The sequence below is a fragment of the Oryx dammah genome, unplaced genomic scaffold (genome assembly GCF_014754425.2).
Source record: "Oryx dammah isolate SB20612 unplaced genomic scaffold, SCBI_Odam_1.1 HiC_scaffold_25, whole genome shotgun sequence".
Classification (NCBI taxonomy): Eukaryota; Metazoa; Chordata; class Mammalia; order Artiodactyla; family Bovidae; genus Oryx; species Oryx dammah.
In genome coordinates, this window is record NW_024070209.1 from 97,996,824 (window position 1) to 98,016,744 (window position 19,921).

General features: G+C 51.8%; 2 protein-coding genes across 13 annotated transcripts in view; one reads left to right on the top strand and one right to left on the bottom strand.

The window, feature by feature from the left end:
* SPTAN1 (spectrin alpha, non-erythrocytic 1) overlaps nt 1-542 on the top strand; it is a 58,421-nt gene extending 57,879 nt beyond the window's left edge. For 10 of the 12 annotated variants that reach the window (XM_040225287.1, XM_040225276.1, XM_040225278.1 and 7 more), the window contains one exon: nt 72-542. In XM_040225287.1, coding sequence (XP_040081221.1) covers nt 72-197 — 126 coding nt within the window. In that variant the 3' untranslated portion in view covers nt 198-542. The remainder of the gene's footprint in view (nt 1-71) is intronic. The other 2 variants (XM_040225277.1, XM_040225279.1) reach the window with 1 other exon arrangement.
* On the bottom strand, nt 540-18,518 carry DYNC2I2 (dynein 2 intermediate chain 2). Its single transcript, XM_040225296.1, has 9 exons — nt 18,287-18,518; nt 9,571-9,819; nt 3,759-3,868; nt 3,138-3,295; nt 2,521-2,630; nt 1,882-2,049; nt 1,446-1,678; nt 1,050-1,207; nt 540-847 (listed from the first exon to the last, which is right to left on the bottom strand). The coding sequence occupies exons 1-9, from the start codon at nt 18,470-18,472 to the stop codon at nt 609-611; spliced, it is 1,611 nt and encodes a 536-aa protein (XP_040081230.1). The 5' UTR covers nt 18,473-18,518; the 3' UTR covers nt 540-608.
* Between the last annotated feature and the right edge of the window lie 1,403 nt (nt 18,519-19,921).

Genomic DNA, 19,921 nt, shown 5'->3' on the forward strand with positions numbered 1-19,921 from the left:
TGCCCACCGCCACCCACAGCACAGTTGGCATGGTTGGTCGGGGCTCGGCTGACGTGCACCTTTCCCTCCAGAACCTGACTCGGGAACAAGCCGACTACTGCGTCTCCCACATGAAGCCCTACGTGGACAGCAAGGGCCGCGAACTCCCCACTGCTTTCGACTACGTCGAGTTCACCCGCTCGCTCTTCGTGAACTGATCCTCTGCTCCTAGGTTAGCCTGGCCCACGCTGCTTGCCCTACCGTCGCCTTGCTGCATGTCAACTCCTCTCTGTGCTCTTAAGAAAAATACTCCAGTGTTGCTTTCCAGCGTAACCTTAACTTGCTTAGCTTGGTTTAAGATTTAGTAGAAAACGGTGCTTCAGTAACTTTAGGTCCAGTCACCATTGCCACGTTGCTGCAGGGACCCAATTCCTGTCTCAAGGCCGGCTGCCCCATTCCGACTACAGAAAAATCTGAGCAGCCGGCTAGTTCCCCTCTTGTTCGCCCTCCCTCAAGGTTTTGTTTTCATGTAAAAGACAAATAAATGACTTGACTCCCCCAAAGCTTGTCACGTCGTCTTCATTCAGCTTACATCAAAAACACGCAGCCCAGAGGTGGCCTCCTCGACCTCAACTGGCCACCTCCGAGGCCAGCTGGTCCAGATGCTCTGTCTCCCGGGCTCCCTGTTCAGTGAGCTCACTGCTCAGCTGCCACACCTTTACCGTGCCCTTGGCATCACCAGCAGCCAGGAGTCGAGTCTGCTGGCAGTTGAATTCAAGACAGTAGACAGGGCTTTCGTCCTCGGTTTGCTTGACTGAAACTGCAGGCTTCTGGGAGCTTTTCTGCAGATCAAACAGCTGCACGTCACCTTCAGGGAGAGTCGTGGGGTGAGACAGGCCCAGAGCCGCAGCCTCTGAGCCTCTTCGGTTCCCAAAGACGTGAGAAGGCTGTGACTCAGTTCCGCTCTCCGTCCCACATGACCTCACCCACAGCCTCCCCAGCCCACAGTTGCAGGGACATGCTGGGCTCATGTCCCTCCAGTGGAGCCAAGCCCGGGGCCCGTGCCTTACCTTCCCCAGAAGCAGCCGCAAACACCAGGGGGCGCACCGGGGACCAGCGCACAGCAAACAGGTACTTGTGGGAGAGCTGCAGGGAGGTCAGGGGCTGGGCCTGCAGCATGGAGTACAGGTGGACGTGGCCGTCCGTCCCTGCGCTCAGGAAGAGATTCCTAGATGGGACACAGGGCAGGCGGCGGGTGAGCGCTGGGGTTCAGGTGTGGCTGGGGCCTTTCTGTCAGACTCCTCGTGGGCTACTGGGCTCCAGAAAGTAAGGAGCCGATTCCCTGGAACCAACCACAAGAGCTCTGGGTACTGGAGCTCAGTGGGGAAGACCCGGGCCCAGGGCAGACTGCAGGTTCTTCAGGCAGTTCTGTGTGGGTCCTGGTGGGACTCCCCGGCCCTCCCTACCTGTGGAAGGGGGAGCAGCTCACAGAGTAGACGGGGCCGCCATGGGGGGCGAAGGTGAACTGCGCCGGGGCCCGCAGGGGCACAGAGCTGGGCATCCGCGTGACAGCGGCATCCTCCGCTGTCAGAGAGCACTTAAGCGGGAAGCCACCTTCTGTGCCCAGCACAAAAAGGCTGGGGTCGAAGCTGGAGAAAGCCACCGCCGTGGCGCCCACCTCAGTCTCCCCACGGGAAGGCTGCGGAGGAAAACAGCAACAGGGCAGAGCCGGGGGAAGTCTGCTTGGTGACCTTAAGGAGCCTGGGGCACGTGCGTGACCGCTGTGGCCCTCAGGGACTCCCACCTGCCCGCCCGCCCCCAAGGCGCACTGGCTCGGAGGGTCCCACGGCCCAGCGCTGCCTTGGGGGCCTATGTCCGGGGTGGCAGCCTCACCCCTTATACCTTCTTCAGCTTCGTGTTCCTGGGGAGTTGCTGCACGGCCAGGGCGAAGCCCGCGCTCAGCTGCAGCCGGCCGGCCCCAACCCCCTGCCAGAGCAGCACCTTCCCGTCAGTGGCCACGCTCAGCACCTGGAAGCGGTGGCTGTGCCGGGGCTCCGGGAGCCAGACCACCTGGGCAACCGGGAGAGGAGCCAGGTCACGAAAGGACACCTGCCCCACCTCCCGGCAAGGCCAGCTGTCAGCCTCCACACGACCTTCCCCTTCTCTTCCAGGAGGAAAGAAAAAAGGGAGACTTCTCGCAGAGGCTCGGGAGCCACCTGACCCACCAGGGGGCAGACCCAGAGGGTTCCCAGGTGCCCCCAAGTTCCAACAGAAAACCAGGACGGCAGGGGCTCCATGGAGGCGGCCAGCAGGGCCAGGCCCAGGGGGCTTCCTCTGGGGGCGAGTGTGACTCTGGACCCAGGTGCTCCGAGAATGCCAGAGGCAGCTGGCCAAGCGCTGATCCCTGGTGACCTTCCTCCTGGGTGGTGGCCAGTGGGCACCCCCTCCCCTGCTCCATGCTATGGAGCAGACGCCCGGATGGCAAGGGCTGGCTCTGGAGGAGGCTACCTCCCGCCCTGCCCGGTGGGCCGCTGCCCTGACCTGGTACACGGGGTCCGTGTGCGTGTCGTCTGTCAGGCCCGTGCGCCAGAGCAGTGGGTCCTCAGGGCGGCTCATGTCCCACACCAGCACCTCGCCACTGTACAATCCACCTGGAGGCCAAGCGGGCATGGGGAGCCGCCCACAGCCAACAGCCCCGCTTTGGGGACGGGCACCCGCCTCTCTCATCCACTGCGCTAGGATGTGGGGCTGCTTCCTCGAAAACAGTTCTGGTCCCCAGGCCGCCCACTCTATCCAGCGGTGCCCACCCCAGGAAGCTCCCCCACCACCAGGCTGCTCTCCCCTGCCCACACCCACCATTCCTCCAGCTTCACCTGCCCCCTTTCCCAGCACGCACATCACTATGGTCAGCACCCCGAGACTGTCTGCTTCGCCAAGCCTCACGTCCTGACCAGGCTGTACCTCCACGTGGCCCACACCACCCAAGACTCAGCTGAGGACCTGCCTCCTCCTCCACGCCCAGTTACCCCACCCAAGCCCAGGGCTCAGGACCCCCTGTGGTCCCTGCTTCTGGCCGTGACCAGGGGCTGAGGGCCAAATGCAGGGCCTCGGCCGCCTGCTGCGGGATGCGGAGCAGAGACACAGGCTGGGGGGCTCACCTGCCACGTGGGATGGCCGCGTGGGGTGGAAGGCCAGGCACATGGCAGCGCTGGGCACCTCCACCACCGCTGACGGCTGCTGGGGGCTCAGGCCTCGTCGGTCCAAGTTCCAGGCGCACACAAAGGACCTCAGCGTGCTCCAGTCCCCATCATCCAGCCTGCAGGGACACACCCGCACGAGCTCAGCCCAAGGCCACCTTGCTCCTACTGCCCGACCCACCTCACCCCCGACACAGATGAGTCTCTGTCCCCATCACACACAGACACTGTGCTGGGTACCCAAGTGGCAGAGCCGCCTATATGGCACCCCAAGGTCATGACTCTCCCCGGAAAAGGGTCTCCACGAACCAGGGACGGGGCCATACGTGGCAGGGGGAGGAAGCTGGGCATGTCTGACACAGCCTGGGAGAGACGAGGCAGGCCCAGCGCTCACAGCCCACTGCTGGTAGCTGGGCACCGGGAGAACCTTCCCTGTCTTTTCCTGCCAACCCAAGGCTCGGGCAGCCTTGAGAAGGAAGATTCCCACAAAGGCCAAGCTCTCTCTGCGCAGACGAGGAGACAGATTCAGACGAGGGTCTCAGGGCCTCCTATCGCCCCCCACACACCCCTGTTGCCACTCACCGGCCATAGGCGCAGGCCACCACAGAGCCAGTGGAGTTCCAGGAGACACCAGTCACGTGGAGACCCTGTCCTTGGGCTGGGGGGTAGCTCAGGGTATGTAGGCAGGTCACCTGCAAGAGACAGGCCATCCCCAACTCCGAATCCCAAAGCCACCCAGCAGGGGAGCAAAAGGCAGACACAGGTATGGGGCTCCCGATTCTGGGCAGGATTCAAGGCCACTGCCCAGCCCGGGGACAATGTGGAGCCTTCATCCCATCATTCCCCCCAGCAGGGTGCTTCCAGAAGGAAGAGCCTTGGGAACTGAGATGGACACCAGGCTCCAGGTCAGAGCTGGACCCTGTACTCACATCTGTTACACACAAAATCTCCAAAGCCTTGGCTTCCGGAGTGGCACGGGTGATGGCTGCCCGACAGTGTGAGTATCCTGGATGCCACATGACTGCACCCGTGAAAAACGGTCACAGGAGTACATTTCATGTTAGGTGTATCTCAACACACACTTTTTTTTAAAGCTCGGGCACCCTGTGGCTCAGCCCACAGCTGCCAGCAGCAGCTAACGAGAAGGCCAGCAGTGCTGGCCACAGTGAGGGTCTGGTACACTTTCCAGGGGCTAATCTGCACCACAGGCCGAAACTCCTGCGAAAAGTCTCACCCTTCTTGACCTCATAACCCCAAACAGAAAAACCATCCAACGGAAAAAACATCCAAACTCTGTCAGAAGCTGCACTGCGCGCCTCTGGTGAGAATGCAGAATGTGTAGGCACCGTGGTAAACAGCCCAGCGGTTCCGCAAAATGTTGAGTTACCAGCAATGCCACTTCGAGTGACATGCCCAAGAGGACTGGAAACGAACACGCCGACACGCGCACTTGAACACAAGCGGCCATAGCATCGTTCACGACAGCCAAAACGTCCAGCGACTGACGGACAAGCGCAGTATATCCCTACCACGGTGAACGATTCAGCCGTAGAAAGGAATGACGTCCCGAAAGACACTACAACACAAGGACCCTTGACAACACTCTGCTAGGCAGACACAGTTATATAATCAGATGTTATGAGTCCATTACGTGAGATGTCCAAAAAGACAAATCTGAAGACAGAAAGGGGGTGAGCAGCTGCCAGGAGCTGTGGGGGAAATGGGGAATGGCTGCTAGTGGCTATGAATTTTGGGGGGGCAAGTGATGAAAATATTCTAAAATGGATTGTGGCAAAGCTTACAAACCTCTGTGCCGTGCACTCTGTCGCTCAGTCATGTCCGACTCTTTGTGACCCCATGGATTGTAGCCCTCCAGGCTCCTCTGTCCACAGGGGTTCTCCAGGCAAGCATACTGGAGTGGGTTGCCATGCCCTCCTCCAGGAGATATTCCCACCCCAGGGATCGAGCCCAGGCCTCCCACACTGCAGGCGGACTCTACCGTCTGAGCCACCAGGGAAGCCCCTACTGGAAATATATTAAAACCCACTTCACACTTTAAATGATTTATATGGGTGAATTATATGGGTTGTAAACTATATCTCAGTAAATTTGTTGGGTTTTTTTCCTTTTAATTTTTCAGTTGTGCCACTCGGATCTTAGTTTCCCAATTGGGGGTTGAACCTGTGCCCCCTGCAGTGGAAGCATGGTGTCTTCACCCCTGCACCACCAGGGGAGTCCTCGGCAAATCTGTCATTTTAAAACAAAGCCATGCGGTGGGGCCAGGAGGCAGAGGGGGCATGAGAAAAACTCTCGGGGTTCTGGTTCCATGAATGTTTGCACTGTGTGAAAATTATGGGCCCGAACACTTGTGATCTGTGCCTGCGTTTATGCACGTTTTATGAATTCAATAAAAGTTTGTACTAAAAAATAAACTATAAGCATTATGTATCATAACAGCATTTGTAACTTCAATGATTAGTACACTTTAAAATCTAAAGATGAGAAGGCAGAGGGACAGAAAGATGGGCTGCTCCGTACCTTTACTGGTGGGTATCTGCCAAGACCCAACACAGCACACCGTGAATTTACCTGTGTGGAAAACCTACCTCAGCAAACCTGACTCCATGAAAGTCTATGGTGAAGCATCACGCAGCAGTTTAAAAAGGACAAGAGTCTATAATGGAAAGGGATCTCAAAACAGAGAACATGTATATTTATATACATATTATACATATATAGATAACTGGATATATGTATAAAACTGAGTATATATATGTACACGGGCTTCCCTGTTGTCTCATATGGTAAAGAATCTGCCTACAAGGCAGGAGACCCCGGTTTGATCCCTTTTAATTTTTAAAGGGAATGGCTACCCATCCAATATTCTTGCCTGGAGAATTCCATGGACAGAGGAGCCTGGCAGGCTACACTCCGTGGGGTCACAAAGAGTCGGATATGACTAAGCAACTAACACTTTCACTACACACACACACACACACACACACACACACAAAACTAAAACAAAAAACTTGAATCACTTCGCTGTACATCTGAAGCTATATAATATTAACTATACTTCAAATTTTTTTTTTGGCCACATCAAATGGCATATGGGATCTTAGTTCCCCTACCTGGGATCCAACCCACATCCCCTGCAGTGGAAACACAGAGTCTTAACCAGTGGACCACCATGGAAATACCTAACTATATACTCCACTTAAAAAAAAATTATAGTAGGGAATTCCTTGGTGCTCCAGTGCTTAGGACTCCATGCTTCCACTGCTGGGGGCCCAGGTTCAATTCCTGGTTGGGGAACTGAAAGCCCATAAGCTATACCACATGGCCAAATAAATGAATAAAATAAAAATGGTAATAAATAAATTAAAATGACACAGGTGAAGTCTATGTAGCAACCTGACAATACAGAACAGGCTTTGCTTCTGAAGAGAAAACACCCCAGTCTGGTCACAGTGCCTCCCCGCTGTCAGCCACACGTGCAAACAAGGGCCAGGGCAGGACAAGGCAATGAGGCCAAAGGTTCCAGGGGGTGCCCTCCTGGGTGCACGCCCCTAGGTGACCTCCTCCCCATCTCTAATTCGGCCAAGTCGTCAATGATTTTCCGATTGTGAAGGCGCAGTACTTGACTGAGAGCAGCCGCTCAGCCTTTCCGGGGCTACGACAGCCAAGGACAGCAGGGAAATGTCAAAGCCAACACCCTGACAGCTGGAGTAGAGACAGAGCAGCCTGATGCCTCAGCCAATGCAGTGATTCCACTGGGGAGAAATAATCAAGAAATTCATGCAAAAGAAAACCAAATGAGAGAGACAGCCTTGCTTTAGCTCTGCCACACAGCAGCAAACCGGCAAAGACTACTCCTCTGCCCAACACTCAGAAAGGAAGGCAACTTCAGGGCTGCGAGAGGCCCATATGCCCCACAGCAACCCGGGGGTGCTGCCTAACCCCCCACCTGCTCACTGCTTCCGGAAGACATGCTTCTAGAAGCGACGCTGTGCTGGGATATCCACCAACAGGGACCCCAGGAAGGCTGCCTGTCTGCTCAGTGGCACGTCACGCAGGTGCTGGGGTGTCTGGGGCCCCTCCTCTACAGGAACTGGCAGGGAAAGCTCTGCTGAGCACGAAAGCTCGCAAACAGCCTGGACAACGTTCTCCCCCTGCGTCTAAGATGCCCTTGATGGCACCAGCAGCGGCAGCGCGCTGTGTGTCAGTGTCGAATGGGAAAGGCCTGCAAACCACTGTTCCCACCTGCAGTACACGTTCCGTATTTCTGCAGTGACTGTTCGTTAAAATGAACGTGCAGTGCTTTTGTAATCAGAAACGAGTATTTATTTTTCCTGCTTTGCAGATTTATTTTTAATTGGAGCATAACTACAAAATTGTGACGGTTTCTGCCATGTATCAATATGAATCAGGCATAGGCATATACACGTCCCCCTTCTCTCTTTTTTTTTTCATTTATTTTTATTTATTTAGCTGCACCAGATCTTCGCTGTGTTATGTGGGATCTAGTTCCCTGATCAGGGATGGAACCTGGCCACCTGCGTTCGGAGCACGGAGTCTTAGCCACTGGACCACTGGGGAAGTCCCTGTCCTCTCCCTCTTGAACCTCCCTCCCCATCTCACCCCTCTAGGTTGTCACAGAGCACCTCTGGGTTCCCACCGGCTGTCTATTTTACATATGGTATGCTTCAGTGTTACTCTCTCAAATCATCCCACCCTCCCCCCACCCCGGCACCCCCTCCCCGGCCCGCCCCGTGTCCAAAAGTTGTCCTTTATGTCCTTTGCTGCCCTGCCTGCGAAGAGGATCATCGCACCATATGTATTTTCTAAAGGGGGAGAAAGTAATATACAGGTGGATCAAACTAACGCACAGAAAGGTGGAAAAGCCTTAACAATGAAGAACAAGCGCTTGGGACTTCCCTGGTGGTCCAGTGGCTAAGACTCCGTGCTCCCCAACGCAGTGGGTCTGGGTTTGATCCCTGGTCAGGGAACTAGGTCCCACATGCTGCGTCTAAGACTCAGACACATACCAAAAAAAAACCAACAACAAACAAAAAACCAACAGCTCACCCTCTTTGAATGCAACTGTAAAAGGGCAGCTGAGCCCAGATTTTAACGTTCATGACCTTCTTGTGCTCCACTTAAAAATAACGAGTCCACACTTATTTGTGGCCTTGGCAAATGTTTTTCAGAGGGATTTTGAGGATTTCTCTCAAACAAATCCACTCTCCCAAACCTATCAACGATTTGGTGGGAACAGGGCAGCTGTATATCCAGAAACAGACGGAAGAGGAAGGGCGGGAGAGAAGGGCTATGACCTCTGAATACAGAACTACTCATCTCCATTTCTCGAGGAAGAAAACAATGCGTAAGAAAAGCCTTCACTGCGCAGTCAGCAGCCTGTCCCCAGGCACCAGCAGGGTGGAGCAGAGGTCAAGGGCCCGCCTTCGTTCAGAGGCTTCCTGATCTCAAAGCAGTGGCTCCAACTGGACATTTGCGTTTACAGGGTGACTGCTCTGAGCTCTGCCTCGAGACCAGAAAAGGCTTGGCAATGCAGAAGTCACTAGAGTGCCAAAGTGAAACCGGGGAGACTGGGACTAAACTCCAGCTCAGCCAGTTACAGCTGTGTGACTGCAGACAAGTCCCCTAGCCTCTCTGAATCTCACCTATAAAATGGAGACCGTAGAACTCCCTGGCAGTCCTGCGCTTTCGCTGCCAAGGGCCCCGAGTTAGACTCTTGGTCAGGGAACTAAGATTCTACAGGTTGTTCAGCGTGGACAAAAAATAAATACAAGGCGGAGATCAGTAAAGAACCAGCTGTCCAGAAGGATCAATGAGTTGGCACAGAGTGTGCCTGGGGAAACAGAGCTGAGTGATCAAGGAAATAAGACCCAGAGTCAGACTGTCCAGCCTCAAACCCTGCCTCTACTGCCTACTAGCAGTGAATGGAAATAACAAGGCACCACCAAGGGTAGCAGGGAAGGCCCAGTGACTTCTTAGCTTAATACCTGGCAAAAAGAAAGAGCTTGGTGAACGCTGGTATGATTGTTATTGGTGTTCCTATTACTTGGCGGGCCGGGGCTCCCCAGGTGGCATTACTGGTGAAGAACCTGCCTGCCAACGCAGGAGACGCGGGTTCGATCCCTGGGTGGGGAAGATCCCCTGGAGGAGGGCATGGCCCCCGACTCCAGTACTCTTGCCTGGAGAATCTCACGGACAGAGGAGCCCGGCAAGACCATCTATAGGTTCGCAAAGACTCAGTCACGGCTGAAGCAACTTGGCATGCACGCTGTTATTGGGTGGCACAAAAGAAGGACTTAAGATGAGCTAAAGCCACAACCCAAGGCATCCCAGGCCCGTACCAGCCCATCCCTACCGTCTGCTGCTGCTCGGCCCAGTTCACCTCGAAGCTGTCAAATGCATGGCTCTGCCAATTCTTGTTCAGCTCTCGGGTAACCATGGCCTCCACTTTCCGGAGAAAGGCCGCAAGCCGGGGGCCGTTGTACCGAGGCACAGACGGCAGGCTGACCGGCTCGGGGACCTCGGTCTGCACCTCAGCATCCACATGCTTCCGGGCCTGCACGGATGCATCAGTGGTGGCAATGCTGGCCGTCTGGCAACTTTTCTGAAGAAGGAGATTGAAACGCAGTCACCAGCCAGCTCTCCTCACAGCACCACCTGCCCAGGCACTCACCCGCCCACAGCTGCTGTTTATCCTTGGGCAAAAGGAACACTGCTCACTCTGTCTGCCTGACGACCGTCCCCTTCCTCTAGTAACTAGCCCATCTTCCTTGGGAGGAACCCAATTGGTGTGGTGTGTATGGAGATGACCCACAGGGAGTAACCCTGTCCAGCCAGAGTAACCCACTCAACATGGTGTCAACAGGCAGTGGGAAAACTTCAAGGTCATGAGTAGAAGACAGTCACTTAATTATTAAAAATATAACTCCTAGGGACTTCCTGGTGACCCAGTGGCTAAGACTCCGCGCTCCCAAGGCAGCCAGCCCCAGGTTCAATCCCTGGTCAGGGAACTAGGTCCCACATGCCTCAGTGAAGAGTTCACATGCCACAAAGACCCAGCACAGCCAGATAAAAAGAAATTAAATATATATATACACCTTCTGTTAACAGATCTCCTTGACTATCAATTATAAAACATACCAATTATTTAGTAATAGCTTTTTAGGAGGAAACTGTATTAAGTGTAAACATCAGTTGTGAGACACACCCCTTTTAATACCTGTTAAAATAGAGGTTGAAGAGATGTGTTCTAAATTGAGGAAATACAGAGCCACACAGAGAACGGACAGAGGTCCAGGACACAGTGGCTGAAGGCTGAGTCCCCTCACTCCCCTGGGCAGTGACCACCACCAGCTAAAACGGAGCACACAGCCCCTCATTTCACCCTCCCAACACACCTGAGCTGCACACCTGACTCCAGAGTGGAAAAGAACCTCAGCGACCACGCTAGACGGGTGGTCTCCCTGAGAAGGGTCGTAGAACCACCAGGAGGCTGGCTAAGGGACAACCTGCTGCCCCCTCCCCATCAACAGAGCTTCTGGTTCACTGGTCTAGGATGGGGTCTTTGCCAACAAGCCCCCAGGTGATGCCACAGGGCAAGTACTCAGATCCCATCTGTATGCTTCCACACCCCAGGGCCCAGAGTCCATCACTGCCGGGAGCCAGCTGAGGAATCCCACCAAGGTCATGAGGGAGTAAGCTGACATACACAAGGCCGTGATCAGACTTCAGGAGTTCCCCCTGGCATTTCCTGAGCATCCACCCTCCAGAAAAAAAATCTGCCAGCTTTTGTACTCTGCTTTTCCACTCTTCTAATATTCTCTGGAAAAAAGTCAATTCAGGGCTTTAGTCTTCTGCATTTGAAAGGGATGTTTCAGTTAAACCCCCTCTGATAGCTCTCTAGCTTGCCTAACAGGTCCCCCCCCCCCACCTCTTACAGCTTGTGAATTGCTTACAACTCCCCAACCGCGAGAGGCACAAAGCTTAAAGCATCTTAAAGATACAGAGCCTTTTCTAAAGAGTTAAAAATCATATTGGTGATGGGTTTTCACTGTTGACTCAATGATTGCTGCCAGGCCTCCATATTCTTTATCTTTTAGGCACCTGGGAGGATGTTAATCAATGTAAACGGGATATGGAAAAGGATATATAGTAGTTTTGATGTTAGCAACACTAGACTTTTGAGTTAATTACTTTTCTTTGTTGGATATCACTGCACTCCTCTTGTGTCCTTGCTATGTAAGAATGTAACTTTATTTAGTACTTTCTGAGAGTGGCACCAAACCTTGGGAAGATCAACACAAGTCTTCTGGTTGACAAACCTTTATCAGAAAAAAGGCTGTAAAATGTTAATTGGCCCTTTTTGGCCAGAAGATGATGTAAATCACCTAAGACTTGTGTATACAATTAGGTATGCAGAGAGAAAAGCCTGGTTTTGATAAGAGTCTGGACTGCTAACGCTGCATAACTTTGTGTTACCCATTGATCTCCATGTTTTATCAAAAGTATAAAAGGCCTTCTGAACAAGAGAAGCCAGAGCCAGTCGCTTGGACTGGTTTCTCCCGTGTCTCTCTCTCTCTTTCTCCCTCTCCCTCCTTTTCCTCTTTACTTTAATTTCAGGCTGAATTCCCATCTGGGGCACGGAGGCTCGCCAAGTCTACTTACTTGCCCTGGCTGTTAAGACCCACGCGAAAGGGAGCCTAAGGCGAGGCACCCTTAGATATTCAAGCGAGCGCAGGTGGCCCAACGTAGATGGTGCAAATTCCTTGTCTGGAATTTTATTGGTCTTCTGCCTAATCCAAGTTATTCAGCCCTCTTTCTCCACTTAGTTTTCCTACTACACTATTGTTTCTTAATCTAATCTTATATCAATCAATAAATAAGTCTTTCCTCGCCGACTCCGTCCACCCTTCGAATTCCCTGGATCCACCGGGGCTGGACCCCGACACATAACCTCTGCCCTCAAGGTGCAGACAGCACTCATGTCGCCCCCACCCCCGCCTTGATCTGAGGACCTGGGTCTCACCTGGGGCAGCAGGACACCCCTCGCTCCCTCCCTTGGCCGCAGCCCTCTCCACCGGGGCACCTTCCAAGGTGTCCTGTCATCAAAGGACACATGCATGTCTTCAGGGAGCTGCTTGGGAGGCAGCCTGCTCCCCAGGTGCCACTTCTCTCCACCCTGCCACCCATCTCCAGTTCCTTGTCCCCCGTTTAGCTGGGCAGAGGGACAGACATCACATCAAGGAAGGAGACGCAGCCTCCTCCTTTTCTGGAGGACACGGCCGACCTTTACCAAACGAGGGCTTCTATACGACTGAGATTCCTGTCGCCCACGAGAGGCTCTCCTCATATGGCTGCTTGCCAAGCACCTGCACCTACAGGACAGCGACAGGGCCCGGACCCCCATGCTCCCCCATTTGGGCTCGAGCACCAGGCGAGTGTTAAGAGAGCCCAAAGGAAGGGGGCTGGCCCACAGGAGGGCAGCTGGGGAGGACAGGGTGAGACAGGGCTCCTCACCAGGGGCTGAGAAATGCTGCCAGTGTGAGCACGGCTCCCTGAAGTCCCCCTTCCACGTCCTTCCCTTTCTGAGTCCTGTACACACACCTGATGATACTCGGGAGTGATGGGAGCTGAGATGGCTCCTGACTAATTAAGCACCTCTTTATCAGCACACCAACAAAATGTGACCCTGTGAGACATTCTGATGTTAACTAGCAGAGACTGTACCATGGAAATATCTTGGATGCAATGTTGCTGGGAATTCCCTGGTGGTCTAGTGGTTAAGAATCCACCATGCAGGGAACACCGCTTCCATCCCTGGCCCGGGAAGATTCCACCTGCCTCAGGCAATTAAGCCGCCACAACAACCGAACGCATGCCACGCAACGACTGACGCCCACGAGCCTAGAACCCGAGCTCCACAGGAGAAGCCACCACGAGAAGGCTGTGCTCCACAGCGAGAGAGTGGCCCCTGCTCGCCTCAACTCAAGTAGCCCGCGAGCAGCAGCCAAGACCCAGCACAGCCAAAGTTTAATAAATAAACAAAACTGACGGGAATTCCCTGGCGGTCTGGTGGTTAGGACTTGGCGCTATCACTGCTGGGGCCTGGGTTCCATTCCTGGTCAGGGAACTAAGGTACTGCAAGCCTCGCAGCACAGCAAAAAAAAAAAAAAAAAAAGTTGAGTGGGTTTTGTGATGCAACATGGCCGTTCTGTCGTCTCCTGTCTCACTCCCATGAGACCTCCAAGAGCGTGGGGGCAACTAAACCCAGAACCAGTATCATTTACTTGGCCTTGCCTCGAGTATATCAGGCTGGTGGTGGTTTAATTGCTAAGTCGTGTCCAACTCTTTCGACCCCATGCCAGGCTCCTCTGTCCATGGGATTCTCCAAGCCAGAATACTGGAGTGGGTTGCCATTTCCGTCTCCAGGGAATCTTCCCAACCCAGGAATTGAACCCAGGTCTCCTGCACTGCAGGCAGATTCTTTACCAATTGAGCTATGAGGGAAGGCCATATAGCAGGGTAGCAAACAGTTACTCAAAGGATGACCTGGAGCTGAGAGTCAACCAACGAAGACAGCAATGATCAACATTTTCACCAAAGCTGGGAGGCCCTGTTATGCCACAACACCTTTGACTTATAATTATTGCCAGCTACTCTGGTGTTGTCTTCACATGTGTCTTGAAAAAAAAAAAGTTTAGTATCAAAACTATTAGCAAATTCCAAATGGTTGAAAACCACAAATCCAATTCCTGAAAACCTGTGAAGAGGCCAAACCTCAGGTTAAAAGCAAACACTTCCAGCAGGGGGTGTCATCTGCTACAGAACCCATGAAGGCGAGGAAGCAGCCCCGGGTCCAGGGAGAGGGAGGAGTGGACAGGTAGCCAAGTTTAACTCAAAGCAGGAGGGCAGAATCAGGCTGTGGATGACAGGATACAAGAAAAGGATTCCATTCAGTATTTCCCGGAGGCCTCTGGGAGATGCAAAAGTACACAAGACCCACTCCCTGCCCTCTGGGAGCTCACAGTCCAGGGACAGACCTGAATGCCCAAAATGAATGCATCTGCTGATAAAAAGTTCTAGAACTAAATGGTAGTGATGGCTGCATGTTGTGAAGGTATTTAACATCACCGAACTGTACACTTTAATATGGTAAAATGTGTATGTATCTTACCACAAGAAAAGAACGCACCCTACATCCTTTTTTTTTGGTCGCCCTGTGGCATCTGGGACCTTAGTTCCCTGACCACAGATTGAACCTGTGCCCCCTGCATTGGAAGAACAGAGTCTTAATCACTGGACCACCAGGGAAGTCTCCCACTCTACATTCTGAGGATTCAAATAGGCTTCAGAAAGGTAACACTGTTGGAAAGGAGGGTGGATTATATTAATGGTTCTCAAGTTTTGCCACATATGACAATAACCTGAGGAGCTTTTATAAAACCAGATTCCCAGGTCACACCACATACCAATTAAACCAGAATCCCTGGAAGTAGGGACCAGATATTCATATTTTTCAAGACTCTCCAGGGCATTTCAGTGTCAGCCAAGTTTGAAAAAGCAGAGACCAGGATTAAAGCGATTAGGAGCCCTTCATCTCAAACACTTAGATGTGAGCCCCCCCTAAACCTGAAGAGTACTGGGGGTCAGTCTCAAACTGTTTTCTTATTAGCAGTCTCATTTAATCCCACATAAGTATTCTAACAAGACCCACTTTGCAGATCACTTGACTGGCCCAAGGCCAAGACCCCAAAGAGTCCCCATGCACTCAAAGCCAGGTCTGAACCCAAAGTCAAGGACCCTGTCCCTCTGTGAATAAATCGAGATAAAGCAAGAAAAGTTAAATCAAGCCGAAGATCACTAATACTTCAACAACGACAACCAAAAATCTATCACTGGAACATAACATTGCACTCCAATACTGCATCACTACATGGGCCAAGCAAAGAACAACGTTTGGCTTTCCCAAAAGAACTTGCAAAAAAAAATTAAGAAGCTGCATATAAAAATTTAGCTAAGGGCCTCTGTAACAATCTAGAAGGGTAGGATGGGGAGGGAGGTTCAGGAGGGAGGGGACATGGATGTACCTGTGGCTGATTCTTAAAGATATCTGACAGGAAACAACAAAATTCTGTAAAGCAATTAACCTTAAATTAAAACAGATATAAATTTTTTATTTAATTTAGCTAAAACACTCATCATAGGGTTCTGATAAGAGAAAAATCGGAAACAGTCCATCAAAAGGGACTGGTTAAATAAAATGAAGTTATAGTAGTGAGTGAAAAAGTGGGTCTACAAAATATTATGCAGTGTGATTTCATTTTTGTAAAAAAAAGGAGGAGGAACACAGACAAAACAGAGAGGGAGCAGGTATAAACCAAACTGCCGGAAAATGAGACTATGGGGTGGTTTTTATTCCCGGTTTTTCCTTACCCAGATGTTTTCCTAAATTTTGGATACCAGGACTTCCCTGGTGGTCCTCCCCTCCGAGCTCCCAGTGCAGGGTGCTTAGGTTCAGTCCCTGGTCAGGGAACTAGATTCCACATGCCACAGGTAGAGTTCGCATGTCACGACTAAACAACATCTGGCGTGCCACAACTAAGACCCGGCACATCCAAATAATAAATAATAAATATTTAAAATAAATAATTAATCAAATAAATTTTGGACACAGAAACTTGTATAAAGAGAAACAAGTTAATCTGGAAAATTAACTCTTTCTTTGGACCCCTTCAACAGTCTTAGAATCTTTCTTTTGGCCATGCCAGGCAGGTTGCAGAATCTTAGCTCCCTGACCAGGGATCAAGTCCACATCCTCTGCAGTGGAAAGGCAGTCTTATCACTGGACCACCAGGAAACTCCCAATACTCTTAGGACTTAAATTAATTAAGAATCCCCTTCAATAAAACTTCCCTGAGAGCTCAGTTGGTAAAGAATCCGCCTGCAATGCAGGAGACCCCAGTTCAATTCCTGGGTCAGGAAGATCCCCTGGAGAAGGGATAGGCTACCCACTCCAGTACTCTTGGGCTTCCCTTGTGGCTCAGCCGGTAAAGAATCCACCCGCAATGTGGTAGACCTGGGTTCAACCCCTGGGTTGGGAAGATCCCCTGGGGAAAGGAAAGGCTAGCCACTCCAGTATTCTGGCCTGGGGAATTCCATAGACTGTAGAATCCGTGGGGTCACAAAGAGTCAGACACGACTGAGTGACTTTCACACACACAATTCAATAAAACAGCAGAGACTGATTCAAATGAACCCCCCTAAGATGAAAGCTTTTATACCTCAAGTATTAGAATCAGTTCTTGGAGCCCTACTGGTTCAAATTATAGGTACAAGAAAATATGCCTCAATCTCATTCTTTGTTTTAATAAAAAAAAAAAAAAGTAAGAAGTTTGACTGAGTCAGTGGTTCCCAATCTGAACTCTTTTAAAATCTGAATCTTCAGCAAATAAGAGCTATTTCAAGTATTTTTAAAAGCCAGTGAATGTGAATTACACATTTACGTTTAATAAAGATGAACAGAAATAACTAAAATATCCCCTGCCTTTGCTTTTTTTTTTTTTTTTTGCCATACCACACAGCATGTGGAACTTCCCTGACCAGGGATCAAACTGTGCCCCCTGCATTGGAAGCAAGGAGTCCTAACCACTGGGTCACTGGGGAAGTCCTGCCTTTCCTTTTTAACTAGAATCTTTTCTATCCAGTATGGTGAAGTGGGAACTGCTCTGAAGCCAGATCAAATCTGGCTTGATACCTGCAGACTGCTGGCCTGAGGCCAGAAACTTGTCCTCAAGTTCAGTTCAGTCGCTCAGTCGGTCCGACTCTTTTCGACCCCATGGACTGCAGCATGCCAGGCTTCCCTGTCCATCACCAACTCCCTGAGCTTGCTCAAACTCATGTCTGTCGAGTCAGTGATGCCATCCAACCATTTCATCCTCAAGAGTTAATCAAGAGTTAGGACTTTAAGGATTCCCTGGTGTTCCCGTGTTTTTAAGACTCTGAGCTTCTACTGTAGGGGGCTCAGGTTGTGATCCCACATGCTGTGTGGTACAGCCAAACATAAAATTTTAAAAAAGGAGAGAGGGTAAGACTTCATGGAAATCTCACCAGTACTGGTGTTGGTGAGGAAATCGTCTTCTGCAGGACCTCTCATCTGTGTGGAAAGCAAAGCCTCAGTTTCCTCTGTGGGAAAAATGCAGCCCCCTTCCAATGCTCATTTTCACTGAGGGAAAGCTAACATCCTTAAAATGATCTGCAAGCCCTAAACTTGATCTGCCTCTCCTTACCCTCTCCGGCCTCACCTGTGACCATCCTTGCCTTCTCATTCCTTTCCAGCCCCACCTGCCTCCTCACACACACCAGCTTTGCTTCGACGGCAGGACCTTTGCGCTCCCCTGGCCGTTCCACCTCAAATAACCTTGACTAACTCTCACTGCTCCAAATCTGCTGGAACATCACCCTCTCAACAACCCTTTCACTCCGCAACCCAATCTTTCTAGTCCTTCACCCTTTTTCTTTCATCCATGGCACTATTCACCTCTAACACACTGTGTATTTACTTCTTACCTGCACTGTTTTACTTTCTGTCCCCTGCAGACAAGCGCCCCGTATAAGCTCCAGGAGGGAGCTCACCCACTGATGACTGAGGAGTCCCCAGGGACACAGCAGTGCTCAAAGTCCATACACACAGACCCCCTCAGGAGCCCTGGCACCCAGAAGCCCTGCCCTCGTGTCAGACAACCTCGTTTGTGTGCTTTGGATTAAACGACGTACTAGAAAACGTGTGTATCTCGACCTTAAGATGCAGTTTGGTCTTTTTTTTTTTTTTTTTAAGTAAAAGTTAGTTTGAAATGCCTAAAAACTGCAGTTCACACAAAATCCTTCAAAACCTGGAGTCTTTAGAGTCTTTAAAAACCCTTTTGGTTGCTACTCAAAGACCAGGGAAATTGAGACGTGAGTGCCCCCAAGGGTTCGTTTCTGTGGGTTAAAATAGAACAACAGCCTGGCCCAGCTGCCCCGACGTCCCTCGCCTTCCCGCCCGCGTCACCCAGAGGCGCACCCCGCGCCCTCACCGTCTCCCCGCGGATGCCCTGGACGCCCCTCCACTGCGAGGGCACGGACGCCACGCCCAGGGTCTCGTCCTGAAGCGGCCCGGGCCGCTCGGGGCCCTCGGTGCTCGCAGTCCCGCTTGTCGCCAGCGCCTCAGCTCCCGCGCTTCCCGCCAGGCCGGGCTGCCCGGGTTGCGCGCTGGTTGCCATGGAGACGGCTCCACCGGCACCACCCCACCCCTAACCTCCCCACCTCGCGCAGACGCAGTCCGCCGCGACCTTCGGCCCCACGCCTCCAGAGCGGAAGGCTGGGGCGGTGAGGCTATCGGCGCCATTTTTCAGTTTGTCAGAGCGCACGCTCCAACACCCGAGAAGAAGAGATAAATTATTCTTCTCCCATGATGCGACAATCACTGCCAGTTTTTGGATTCTCCAGCCGCAGAGGGAGCGCGCCTGGGGCTTTCGCTGCTACTCTGGGTGGGGAGGGAAGTACGGAAGCCAGGTACCCGTGCCAAGTTCAAAGATGGCGCCGAGCGGCCCGGCGCGAAAGAGAGGGCGGGAGCCTGCGGCCGCAGCGGGCTTTAGAGTATGGGGCCTGCGAGTGCCGAGCTGGCGGAGTAGCCGAGCGCTCCAGGAGAGCCCCAATTGGCGGCCACCTCGAACCCAAGTGCTCGGTCTCTGAGCCTCGAATTCTGCCTCAATAGAATGGCGATTTTAAATATCCATATATGGATCCAGAGTGTGCTTGAGTAGTTAGAAGGCCCAAACGAAGTCGAACGTAGAAAAAAATGCAATTTAAACTGAAGTTAAAGACTAGAACAACTACCAATTATTGTCTACCGTATATGTTGCTCTTAATAAATCCTTAAAATAACTTTATGAAAAATCAAATGTTATATGTCGCTTGAGGGTGCTGATTGTCCAAAAAAATAATTTTCCCAGCTCACCCATAAAGGCCACATCACATTTGTCTAAGACCCCACAGACCCTTGCTTGGCCCCAAGACCCGGTTCTGAGCTGCTTGGCAAGAATCCTCTGGCCAGGTCCTCTGGGCTGCTTTCTTCCTGTCCCTGAACTCTCAGAGTTATGGAAACGCGCCTAATCAGAGGCTCCTCTGCATCGCCTCACTACTGATGCTCTTTAGGACTCAGTTCAAGTCAAGGCCGTGAGGCCCGATTAGATTAGCGACACTGGAAAGACAAAATGCAATAGAAATTTCTTCCTAGAAAGAGAGTAGAACCAGACAAAATTCTCCTTGTAAGGCCCTGTTAACACTAGAAAAGTTTGCAAGCATCACCAAGGATGCAAAACTCATGTTCAAAAAGAAACTCAAGGGTTAGGAGGCTTGGATATGAAAACTAAACACTGCTATGTCCTGTTTTCAGACTTGACACCTCTCTGCACCTTGGTTTCCCAGCTATAAAAATAGATATAATCAAGTTGAAGCTAGTAGAATCTGCTTTAGGGGAAGGAGACTATTTCAAGAAGAGGAGGGTGGGACTTCCCTGGTGGTCCAGTGGCTAAGACTCTGTGCCCCCATTACAGGGAACCAGGGTTTGATCCCTGGTCAGGGAACTAGGTCCCACATGCCACAACTATAAGATCCCACATGCCACAGCTAAGACTCGGTGCAGTCAAATAAATAAAATATTTTTAAGA

Excerpts from the sequence above, each read along its gene's own strand:
- DYNC2I2 (XM_040225296.1), bottom strand. The coding sequence starts at position 18,472 with ATGGCAACCAGCGCGCAACCCGGGCAGCCCGGCCTGGCGGGAAGCGCG. Across the intron at positions 9,820-18,286 it reads AGGGCATCCGCGGGGAGACG|AAAAGTTGCCAGACGGCCAG; the intron begins GTGAGGGCGCGG and ends CTCCTTCTTCAG. Across the intron at positions 1,208-1,445 it reads AGCTGCTCCCCCTTCCACAG|GAATCTCTTCCTGAGCGCAG; the intron begins GTAGGGAGGGCC and ends TGTCCCATCTAG.